This window comes from Phacochoerus africanus, chromosome 14 (genome assembly GCF_016906955.1).
Source record: "Phacochoerus africanus isolate WHEZ1 chromosome 14, ROS_Pafr_v1, whole genome shotgun sequence".
NCBI lineage: Eukaryota > Metazoa > Chordata > Mammalia > Artiodactyla > Suidae > Phacochoerus > Phacochoerus africanus.
Genome location: NC_062557.1, coordinates 6607253 through 6619730, shown reverse-complemented (window position 1 = coordinate 6619730; position 12478 = coordinate 6607253). Strand labels below are relative to the sequence as shown.

The window sequence follows — 12478 nt, the reverse complement described above, 5'->3', positions numbered from 1 at the left end:
CTGCTCTGGGTGAACTTCCTCTGCGGGTTATGCAGTGGCTCAGAAAGAAAGGTCCAGGCATAGGAACTCCAGGAGAAGGAGCTCTGCACCCTGCGCCCACCCTCTCCTCCTCTACCTCTGCAGGGCTTGGTTACAGATGTTGCACGTGAGGAGCCGTCCGAGTCTCCAGCTGTTTAAAGGCATGAGAGCTTCTGCATCAGGCTCCTGATGGAAACACATGGGCTGGGAAAATGCTATCCGGGCTCCAGCGCTGGTGTATTTCATGTCTGTCTTTCTCCCAGCCCCATAGAGTGGGCGCATTAGGCATGTTTTGCTTGAGAGCTTTCATTGGAACCCAAGGGGGGCAACTCCCAGAAGAGTGTGTGTGTGTGTGTGTGTGTGTGTGTGTGTGTGTGTGTGTGTGTGTGTGTGGTGGGGGTGGTGTTCGGGACAGACAGGGGATGCCCACTCCAGTGGATTTTCTTTGATGACCTTATAAAAGGAACAACTCAACCACAGTATCTCCAAAGACACTGGGGACTTAGACAAAATCAATGGTAGGAACTGTGGGAAAACACTGGCACCACGTGGGCAATCGCCAAGGGCCCCTTCCCCATCTGAGCTGGTGGAGCCACCGGGCTCTGGCTTTGCCTCCTACAGATCCCCTGGATCACCAGAATCTGGCTGATCTCTGGGGAAGAATTCCCAAAGCAGGGCTCTGGAGCCTTGGTCCCTAAGGGGGTGGCTCCAAATCTGTCCTTTCTGGGCGCTGCGGCATTTTCCAGCCAGTCGCTAACCAGAGCCCTAAGCCACGTATCTGGTGGGAGAGAGTTTCTCATTGGCTGAAGGGCAGAGAGGGGATTATAGCCTCCTAGGCAGGGAAGGGACCCAGCTATCTGGCTAGGAACCAGAAGCTTCCCTTCTGTATCTGCTGATGACGCATCTTCCAGTGGCCTCTTGAGGCTGAGAACCAGGGCCCGCCTGTTAGGACAAAGGGCGGGGTAGACATGTCCTCCCAGGTGTTCAAAAGGAAACACTCGCCATAGAACCAGGGAGCAGAAAGGTGGTTACCAGGGGCTGGGGAGGGCTGAGAGGGGATCGGAGAGGTTGGCCAAAGGGCACAAACTTCCAGTTATAATATGAATCCTTCTGGGGATCGAATAGCATGGGGACATTAGTTAATCATACTGTGCTGTATACTGGAAACCCGCCGAGAGGGCGGATCTTAAGTGTTCTCAGCACACCAAAAAAATGTGAAATAAATGAAGAAGAAACTGTGTAGAGTGAGGAATGTGTTAACTTGACTAGGGGACTCATTCACAATCACATAGATTAAATCATTTCATGGCACAGCTTTTAAAAAATCACTTTGACACCCTAAATCAGTCTATTTTTTACTGCTTTTTAAAAAAATTTTGTTGGTTTACCGCATTGCGCCCATTTCTGCTGTTCAGCAAAGCAATCCAGTCATACATATATATAGATATACACACTTCATTGTCTTATATTATCGTCCATCCTCGTAAGACATTGTTTTCTATCACAAGACATTGGAGAGAGTTCCCTGTGCTGCACAGCAGGACCACATTGCTTATCCATTCTAAATGTCATCGTTTGCATCCACGACCCCCAAGCTCACGGTTCATCCAACTCCCTCCCCCCTCCTCTTTGGCCGCCACAGGTCTGCTCTCCATGTCCGTGAGTCTGTTTCTGCTCTGCAGACTGGTTCATCTGTGCCATATTTTAGATTCAACATGTAAGCGATATCATATGGTATTTGTCTTTCTCTTTCTGACTTACTTCACCTTGTATGAGAATCTCTAGTTGCATCCATGTTGCTGCAAATGGCATTATGCCATTCTTTTTTATGGCTGAGTAGTATTCCTTTGTACTTAGGCACCCCATCTTCTTTATCTGTTCATCTGTCAACGGACATTTAGGCTGTTTCCAGATCTTGGCTGTTGTGAATGGCGCTGCTATGAACACAGGGGTGCAGGTACATACACAAATTTCAGTTTGTCAACTGTACCTCAATACAGCTGGAGGAAAAAACAAGAAGTGCTTCTGTGTGTGTTTGCGTGTGTGCGCGTGCGGAGGGGGGCATGTCTCAAATCGAATTGTCCCTCCTCCTGGGCAGCGAAGCTCCCTTTGGTATGAAGACCGTGACCCACGTGACACTAAGTGACTGAACCCCAGGGCGTCGTCGCTGTGAATGAGGCCCTTCAAAGAGGCAACGTTCCCTCAGACATTTTTAATTATTAAGGTAATTTAAACAATATCATTTAAGAGAGGCAACATGATTTCCCTTAGACTCTTTTATCGTTGTCTTTTTAGGGCCACAGCGTGGCATATGGAGGTTCCCAGGCTAGGAGTCCTTGGTTTGGAGCTACAGCCGCCAGCCTACGCCAGAGCCACAGCAATGCCAGATCCAAGCCTCATCTGCAAACTACACCACAGCTCACGGCAATGCCGGATCCTTAACCCATTGAGCGAGGCCAGGGATTGAACCCGCAACCTCATGGGGGTCAGATTTGTTTCCACTGTGCCACGACGGGAACTCCTCCCCAGATATTTTTAACTAAATGTAAACAACATTATTTAAAAGAGGCTATATCATTTTCCTCAGACAGTTTTTATAACCGTCCTCCCTGACTTGGGGTAGTTTCTGAGGCCCAGCAGCCCCACGGAAGACCCCCGCAGCCACGCTGAGGGGAGAGGGAAAGGCCGGACTCCCAGGTCACAGCCTCTGGGAACCTCCAGCCTTTGAGAGGTGGCGGGGGCCGGGAGCTTGGGGACTCAGGATGGAGGAGGGGAAGGGGAGAAGGGGAAAAAAAGATGGGGGGGGAGGAAGGAGAAGGAGGGGAGAAGAGATAGAGAAGGGGGGGCGGGAGGATGAAGAATGAGGGGGGGAGGGGGGGGAGGAGGAGGAGGGGGGAGCAGGAGGGGGACGGGGGGAGGAAGACCAGCACTGGGCCCCCTCTTCAGCCCTGTGTAGGCAGGACAGTGTCCTCTCTGGGAAAAGGGTGAGTCCAAACTTTCATGCCCAGAACCAGGACATGCCACAGAATCACCCTCTTCAGGGTTTGCGTCTGTGTGTGTGTGTGTGTGTGTGTGTGTGTGTGTATGTGCACACGAGCATGTGTGTGCACATGTGTGCGTGTATGGGTCAGAATTCTCACGGGCTCAAGCCATCAAACCCCAACTTGATTAGCTTCAGGAAAAAAGATTGAAAAGCCCATGTATCAGGCGCTCGGACAGAGAGCGTGCAGAGCTGGACGCAGGGATGCAGGGAGCCGGGGACCCGGCAGGCCCCGCCCCTCTCCTTCTCCCATGTCCCTGTGGCTTCTCTCTGTGCCGTGGCCCCCGGCGCTGCACCTGAATTCTTCCGGCGGTGGGGACAGGACCGTCTGAACTTGGGCTCCGTCCCAGCAGCTCCCAACATGAGCCCTGACCCCGTGGGGTGGAAGGCGGGGCACTTGCTCCCCGGGAAGCGGGAACAAGGGACGACACAGCAGGAGGGGCCAGAGCAATGTCCCTGAGAGGTGTGCAGGGCAGGGCGGGCAGCCCCCAGGGTCCCCAGCCTCAGTCACTGCATCCTGACCCCTCAGAGGTGTTTCTTCCATGGCCGTGCCTCTTCTGGAGGTGGCGTCCAGGGTTGGAAGGCTCTGCTCACCTGCCAGTCTAAAGGGCTGTGACTTTGGTCAGAGGGTCAGAGGATAAGTTTGCAGAGATGGGCTGTCCCCTTGGCTCCTCGGGGTCCCTCTGAGGGTCCTTCAACCAGAGCACGATGCCAACCAAGACCAGCAAGATGGGCACCTTCACAAACACCAGGAGCACGTAGTGGGTCCTGGGGGAGAGGGTAGAGTGGTCAGAGCCCTGAGCCCCTCCAGCCCCGTCACCCCCAGAGCCCTGACATCGTGGCCAGCTCAGCAAAGCCTGTGACCCTGGGCCCAGGAGCCCCACTCTGAAAACTCTCTTGAATGTCCTCCACTCAGTTTTTGTTTTATGGCCAAGCCCGAGGCATGCAGAAGTTCCCAGGCCAGGGATGGAACCCGAACCATAGCAGTGACAATGCTGGGTCCTTAACCCACTGAGCCGCCAGAGAACTCTGTTAGCTTTTTGGTTTTGCTCTGTACTGGGCCAACCTTCTTTTCTTTTCATTTTCTTTTTGTTTTTTAAGGCCACATCTGTGGCATATGGAGGTTCCCTGTTTTGGGGTCCAATCAGAGCTGCAACTGCAGGCCTATACCACAGCCACAGCCACAGCAACTCGGGATCTGAGCTGCTTCTGTAAACACTACAGCTCACAGCAACGCTGGATCCTTAACCCACTGAGCAAGGCCAGGGATCGAATCTGCGTCTTCATGGATGCTAGTCGGGTTCATTACTGCTGAGCCGTGACAGGAACTCCCTGCCTTCTTTTCTTTCTTTCCTTTTTTTTTTGTTTTTTTGTTTTGTTTGTTTGTTTTTTTGTTTTAGGGCCACACCCATGGCATATGGAGGAGGCTGGGGTCGATTTGCAGCTACAGCTGCTGCCTACCCTACAGCCACAGCAAAGCGGGATGCAAGCCCCATCTGCGACCTACACCAAAGGTCACGGCAATGCCGGATCCTTAATCCACTGATCGAGGCCAGGGATCAAACCTGCAACCTCATGGTTCCTAGTTGGATTCGTTTCCACTGCGCCACAATGGGAACTCCTCACCTTCTTTTCTAATTGCGCCTTTGTCCAAGTGCCTGCCTCTGTCATCTCACTGCTCCTGCTAACACCAGCTCCCGGCTGCTAAATCACCCTTCCTGAAGCCTTGCATCCTGGAGACTGGGTCTCGTCTCCCTTGGCACCCACGCGGTCATCAGTGCTTTTGACGTTGACAGTCAAATGGGCAGACGGTCTGCCGATGTCTCCTCCGTAAGGGATGCTTACAGAGCGGAGGTCTGCAGAGAGGTTTTCAGGCTGGGGCCAGGCCAGTGGGAGTGGAATGCTGGGTGGGCTCTGAGTGTCGACTCTGACTGATGGGCCCCGGCATCACGTGACTGCATGCAGTTCCCAAGCTTGGCTGCCCCATAGGAGAGGCCCCAGGTAGGGGCTGGAGGAAGGACCAGAGCTACTCACCTGATGTGGGGTTTGGAGGACTGGTTTGTACGGCTGTTATCCATATTCCTGGAGAACCAGCTTCCTGACTCGGTCTGAATCGTCCCCTCTGAACACAGGCAAAGCCGGCCCCAGGTTATCTTCACAGACCGGGGGTTCGTGCTCCCCTCACAGTGTCACCCCTGCCCACCAGCCCATGTAGGAGACCCCCTCCCCGCCGCATCCGGAGGCTTTGTCTTTTTGGATTCAGTTCCTCGGGCTTTTCCACCTTTCTGCTGTCATCTGTTTCACCACACACATCTTCCAGGTGTGACGAGAAATAAAAATTAACTCAGAGGAAGCACTGCCGGGCTCAGGAACAGCTAGTTCCAGGAGTTCCCGTTGTGGCTCAGCGGTAATGAACCCGACTAGTATCCACGAGGAGGCAAGTTCCATCCCTGGCTCTGCTCAGTGGGTTAAGGATCCTGTGCTGCCATGAGCTGCGGTGTAGGTCGCAGACGGGGCTTAGATCTGGCATGGCTGTGGCTGTGGTGTAGGCTGGCAGCTGTAGCTTCCATTCGACCTCTAGCCTGGGAACCTCCATGTGCCCCGGGCATGGACCTAAACAGCAACAACAAAAACCCAATGACAACAACGAAACAGAGAATTCTGGAAATGGGGCATCTGGTTACTGGAGTGGTAAAGGGAGAGGGTTGCTGGAGGGCTGGTGAGTAAGAGGACCCCTCCCAGTGAACGAGTGAACAGGGCCAGTGATGAAGAAAATACGTTTAGGAGACATTGTGAAGGCAGTTTATGGGAGCAGCCTGGTTTCCAGCAAGGGGAGGCCAGAACCACTCAGGGTGGGCCAGGTTCCTGAGGTTCAGTGCTGGGACCCCTCGGGTGACCCCGGATGTCCCCCAGCCCGCGCCCCATCATGAACTGACAGCTTCTGGGCATGACCATCCAAGGCTGACCACTTCCTAGAGCCATGCCCGTCCCATTCCTAGGGACGTGCCCGCAGGTGCCCCAGAGAGACCTCAGGGATGTGCCAGGCAGCCGGGCTGGGCTGCTGCCGCACTTCGGTTTCTCTCACGCCCTCCTGTCCATCTGTCTGTCCCCTCTGCCCATGGGGAGGAGGGAACAGGCCCCCTCGCTCCTCCAGTCCTGAGCACCAGGGCCTCGCAGTGCAGACGAGACTGCTCTTACCTGGGTCAATGACCACTTGAACTCGGAAGCCCAGGTCCACCCCGGTCTTCTGTATCCCGCACCAGTAACTGTCCATGTCGTTTCGATGGAGCTGCCACATGGTCACTGAGAGCAAGCGGTGTCGCTGGTCGTCCCTGATGGACACACGGTCCCCCAGCACCTCTTCTTCTGTTCCTTGGGTCTGAATGAGGATCCTGCAGGTGTTCCACCTGGTCCCGCGGCACCACCACTTCCTGTAGGTCTCCCAGCCCCGGTCGTACTGACACTGCACGGTCACCGACCCCCGCTCGGGGCCTTTCACGGTCTCTGGGCCTTGGATGGAGAAAGAGCCTGGAAAACAGAATCCCGCAGTATAGCTCCTGCTGTCCTGAGCCAGGCCAGATGGATGTCTTTCCTGGCCAACCCCCAGCCCCCAGTGACAACTTCTCTGTCCCGCATCTCCTCCAGCTCCCTCGGTGACAGGACTCTGGCCTCTCTGGTCCCCATCTCCCTGCATCGAGCCGGGCATCTGATTTTTTGACACTCCTGAACCGCCCTTGTGGGGGGGGGATTCCCCAGTTTGGAGCATTTTCTGATTTCTAGAAATCATGGCTGACTTCGGGCCCAAGGTGACATCACTACACAGAGAGGTGGGAAGAGCTGTCCCCCATCTGAGCCAGTGCGAGGCACCTCCCGAACACCCAGGCTTCTCCCTCCAGCCTTCATCTTACCCCCCGTCTTTTCTTCTTTTTGGCTGCGCCTGTGGCATGTGGAAGTTCCTCAACCAGGAATCGCTGGATCCTTAACCGCTAGGCCACCAGGGAACTCCATGGCATTTAAGTCTTTCACAACCAAGATCCCAGTTCTCTGTCCAGTGCCACTTCCTGCCACTCCACCCCGTGAACATCCTTCCCCCACCCCCACGCGCCCTCCCAGGCAGCTGTGTCACCAGCCATGTCCTTCCTGCCGCCTCCTCCAACACCCCCCACGCTCTCAATATCTGCTCCTCTCAAGGTTCAGTCTTTGCAGCCTTATTCCCCTCCCCATCCCAAACGGCTCCCTCCCTTTGCTCCACAGCCCTCTACAGAAACCCGAATGCTGCACTGGTATTATTTTATCATCCTTAACCATCTCTGTCTCCCTGGCTAGCATCCTCTGTTCCAAAGACCAACGATCTTGTGTTCGTTTTTTCTATCTCTTCCCAGCCCCCAGGTCTTACACAGTGTCCCATTAGGTGCCACTAATGCTTACGATTGTTTTGAAAAGAAGCTGGTTTTTAGGATCTTGGACATAACAGCTTCAAGTCTAGTGTCAACTAGAATTTCCATGCCAATGGGAGACGAATAAGGGGGCTAATTGCAGAGCTAAGGCAATAGTAAGTACAGGAAACAAATTCAAATTTGTCTCCCCATGGGAGACCGGGCTAATAAATTGTAGTCCATCCACAACATGGTTAAAAGAAAAAAGCAAAGGGAGTTCCCCTCATGGCTCAGTGGTCAACGAACATGACTAGGATCCATGAGGTTGCAGGTTCAATCCCCGGCCTCGCTCAGGGAGTTAAGGATCTGGTGTTGAGCTGTGGTGTCGGCTGGCGGTTCTAGCTCTGATTTGACACCTGGCCTGGGAACCTCCATATGCCTCAGGTGCAGCCCTAAAAAGCCAAAAAAAAAAAAAAAAGAAGGAAGAAAAAGAAAGCAGAGTTTCAATATAGATTATATTGCCAGCAATTATAAACAGCAGTATACGGACACTGGTGCTTTGAAATAGACGTTTCCTCAATCCTAGCTTTGGTGATTTAAACTGATGAGCGCTCATAATGTGACTGAGCTTGTTTTTAAAAATATGTGGCTCTGTGGCAGGCTTTGGCCAGTGAACAGAAACCTACTCTGAAACCAGACCCAAGTGCTTTGAAATGGTATTCATCCCACTATCATGGAAAATAATTCAATTTTAACTTATTTCTGTTGCCTCATATTTGCCATTCATCTAGTCTCTACAAACCTATTCTTTCTAGAGTTTTGTATAACATGATGATGGACAATAAAATCTCCAAGATGGAAAAAAAAATATATGGGAGGTTTTTCTTTTCTTCTTCTTCTTCTTCTTTTTTTCTTTGCCATTTCTTGGGCCCCTCCCGAGGCATATGGAGGTTCCCAGTCTAGGGGTCCCATCAGAGCTGCAGCTGCCAGCCTACGCCAGAGCCACAGCAACACGGGATCCAAGCCCTGTCTTCGACCTACACCACAGCGCACAGCAATGCCGGATCCCTAACCCACTGAGCGAGGCCAGGGATCGAACCTGCAACCTCATGGTTCCTAGTTGGATTCTTTAACCACTGCGCCACGATGGGAACTCCGTGGGAGGTTTTTCTAAACAGAGATGATGATGGATGGGACCGCATGCCTACGTGTATGTTCAGGAGTTGGTCTGAAGGAAGAGAGAGGTAGAAATGATTGGACAGCAGGGAGCCGGGAGCAGACCTTGGGGGACGGGGCTCATGGGGTCTAAAAGCTGTTTGCATTTCAATTTTTTTGTGTTCCTGCTTCTGAGATAGACTTCCTCCTTCAGGCCCATCCTTCAGGAAATGTATGCAAAATCCTTGGGTGAATAGTCTTCTCTCCAAATCGAGATAAGGGTTGATCTCCAGGTCTGGGCTGATAGAAAGTGACCAATGACACTCCAAAGGAGCCAAAGGCAGCCAAGGGGGAGCTGCGAGCAGAGGTGCCCATGGGGGGCTTGGGAGGTGTCCTCATGAGGCTGGGGGTCTCTGCTGGGGTCCCTGCCAGCCCAAGCTGGGAAGAGTAATTTCTGAGCTATAGGTATGGGCTGGTCATTCTTTTTTTTTTTTTTTGGCCATGTCCATGGCTTGCAGAAGCTCCCTGCTTCGGGAACAGGACCTGCGCCCCAGTAGTGACAACGCCAGATCCTTAACTCACTAAGCCACCAGGGAACTCCACCCTGGCCATTCTTGCAACACTTTCCAGGTTGGCAAAAGGGGATGAAGGTCTCCTCTTTCACTCTCGGCGTGGTTGGGGGTCAGGTAACCAAGCAGACGGACGAGAGAATGTTCCAGAAGCGGGGTCATTCTGCCTTCACCCCATCCACCTTCTCTCCCGCCTTTCACAGAAGTCACCCCAGAGTGCCTGATGGTGTCTAGAGGTGAAAACTTGCTAGGGTGGCTTTTTTCCCCTCCTGGACTGACGTTACCCCCCTCCCGCCAGAGCCAGAGGAGCAGGGTTCTCCGTCCCTTCTCGTCCCACCCTCCCCCAGGTGCAGATCAGCCGCAGGGGGGCTCAGCCTTCAAATGGGGGAGAAGTGTGTTTGTGTGGGTGTGCGTGGGAGGGAGACTCTGTGTGTGTGTATGGGTGTTTACCTCGGCGTGTGTGTGAGTGTGCGTGTCGCTGTGCAAGTGTGTGTACCATTTTGTGTCACCCTGAGTGAATATACCCACGTGTGTCTGCGTGTATATATGAATGTGTATGTACAAGGGGTGAGCCTGTAGATGGGGAGGGGGTGTGACTGCATGGGGGGGTGCGGTCCACCCCACGGTGCCAGCGTGCTGTGTGCCTGTGCATAAGAGTGTGTGAGCCCAGCACAGTCCACCCAGGCAAGCTGGACGGTGAGACTAAGCAGGTGGCTCGGGGTGGGTGGGGGGTGTGTCTGAACTCAGATGCAAAGCTGCAGCCCGGGGGGAGCTACAGACCTTCTGAATTACTGTCCTTGGGAATCTGGGCCCCTTGGAGTCCCGCCTCAGGAATGGGGCTGTCACAGAAAAGCCACCGCCCTTGCAGCTGGTCCACAACTGTCATCACAAGGCTTCTTCAGGCATCAGTACAACCAAGCATGGTGGCGACACCTCGGGGGTGGCCCACAGCCCTCATCTACCTGCATCACCTGTAGAGAGTTCTATTCTGCCTTAGGGCTGGGAGGGGCTCTGCGAAATCCACTCACTCCCGAAACCCGGGTCCTAGAACATGGAGGGACAGGGCTCGGCTCTCCTAACTCCTTGGCCCCACGCTCTTTCCTGCAGCCCCTCTGATACCTAGTCTGCTTGTGTCAGATGGTCAGTCTGCAGGCCTGGCAAGAGGACTCTGTGACCCACACACACCGCATGCCCTGTGCAAGCTTCCACGCCCTCATCTAATGTCCTCTAACTGTGGGCAGTTGATTTCCACAGAAAAGAAGCCGTCACCCATCTGGGTTCCTGAGCAATTTCCTCTGCAAAGTTTCAGCCCCCAGGCACAGGGTCCCGGGCCCTTCATAATCCCCTCCCACTGCCCACCAATCATCCCAAGGCTTTTGCAAACTGGGAGCTCCCTCTGATGAGTCTACCATCCTTTCTCGAGCTTCCCACCCGGGGCCAGTTCCCTCTCCTGCAACTGCTTTTCCCTCTTCTCTGCTGGAAGGGCTGATCCCTTTCTCCCAGGCTCATCTGAGGAACGGCCTCCTTGAGTCTTTCTGTAGCTCTGGAGCCAGACCTGCTTGGAACACCAAGCGTACCTCCATCCAGGCCTTAGGGAGTCCTGCCTGTGTCCATGTCTCACCCACCAAGGCCACTGGGCTCCTTTTGGGGTTTTGTTTGGCCATGGCATGCGGAATTTCCAGGGCCAGGGATCAAACCTCTGCTATCTCCTTAACCACTAGGCCACCAGGGAACTCCTCCGCTCCCCCCTTTTTTTTTTTGCTTTTTAGGGCCACCCTTGTGGCAAATGGAAATTCCCAGGCTAGGGCTTGAATCTGAGCTGCAGCTGCCAGCCTACACCTCTGCCACTGCAACGCCAGATCTGAGCTGCATCTTTGAACTACACTGCAGCTTGTGGCAAAACCAGATCCTTGACCCACTGAACGAGGCCAGGAGTCAAACCCGCATCCTTAAGGAAACTCGTCTGGTTCTTAACCTGCTGGTCCACAAGGAGAACTCCCTCGGCTCCTCTTTTTAATGGTCAATCCTATTGCAGGCACCTGGTGGGCCTCTGCTGAATGAATTAACAAAATCACTTCACGTTTCCTTGGGCATGAGACCTCTCCTGGGCCCTGGAGAGACCCTCTCTACGGCCACCCCGCCCCTAAAGCACCAGGTCCCCGAGGCCCCAGCACACTCACCTGGGAGGCTGAGAAGGAGCAGAGCCGGGGGCAGCCACATAGTCCCTCCAACCTACGCCTGCAAAGCACGCTCGGCTCCCAGTGGACTCTGGAAGTTCTGCCTGGGCACAGGCTTGCACCCTCTGCTTGTCCAGACTACCTTTGAATTTCTTAAACATTCGCTTCCTTTTATGGAGTGAGTATTTCCTGCTTTTAATTATTCAGCAAAAGCAGAGTCCTTTCATGGCAGGGCTGGTCACAGGGCATGAAAGCCCTCACAACATAGCAAAGAGGAAGCGAGAGGGCTTTGCCGGGTGAGCGGGGGTGGGAGATATATCTGCAGAAGGGTCAGAGGCATCTGGTCTATGAGGCCTTGGAGTTTAGGAGTTCCCACTGTGGCTCAGAGGGTTAAGGACCAGACGTTGTCTCTGAGGATGCAGGTTCAATCCCTGGCTCCCCCTCCCACCCCCTGGTAGGTGAAGGCTCCGGCGTGGCCACAAGCTGCCATGTAGGTCGCAGATGGGTCTCAGATCTGGTGTTGCTGTGACTGTGGCTTAGACCACCAGCTCAGCTCTGATTTGACCCCCAGCTGGGGGGTCTCCATGGGCCACAGGTGTGGCTGTAAAAAGAAAAAAAAAGCCAAGGGTACAAAGGTCCTGTCCGAGTGTCAACTCCAGAGGTGGTTCTCCAGGACAACAAAGGGTCTCAGCAGCAGGGACCGCCCCCCTTCAGGCGTCAAGTGAATGCATTTGGTGCACCTGGAGATGCATCTGTTCAGAGGTTTATAGCCAAGTGCATAAAAGTACAGACTGTGAGTATTATATCTTGCAACAGCTTACACTGGAAAAAAAATCTGAAAAAGAATATATAAGTAAATCGCTTTGCTGTACATTTGAAACTAACACAACATTGTAAGTTAAATAATATATATATATTTTTTTGTCTTTTAAGGCCCACACATGAGGCATATGGAGGTTCCCAGGCTAGGGGTCCAATAGGAGCTGAAGCCGCTGGCCTTCGCCACAGCCACAGCAACGCCAGGTCCAAGCTGCATCTGCAACTTACACCACAGCTCAGGGCAACCCTGGATCCTTCTTAACCCACTGAGCGAGGCCAGGGACCGAACCCGCAAACTCATGGTTCCTAGTCGGATTCGTTAAC

The 12478-nt window shown here is 53.6% G+C and overlaps 1 protein-coding gene across 1 annotated transcript; it reads right to left on the bottom strand.

Moving 5' to 3' along the window:
* Window positions 1-2499: 2499 nt before the first annotated feature.
* Window positions 2500-12164, bottom strand: CD300LB (CD300 molecule like family member b). Its single transcript, XM_047758780.1, has 4 exons — window positions 11339-12164; window positions 6257-6586; window positions 5093-5180; window positions 2500-3826 (listed from the first exon to the last, which is right to left on the bottom strand). The coding sequence occupies exons 1-4, from the start codon at window positions 11376-11378 to the stop codon at window positions 3661-3663; spliced, it is 624 nt and encodes a 207-aa protein (XP_047614736.1). The 5' UTR covers window positions 11379-12164; the 3' UTR covers window positions 2500-3660.
* Between the last annotated feature and the right edge of the window lie 314 nt (window positions 12165-12478).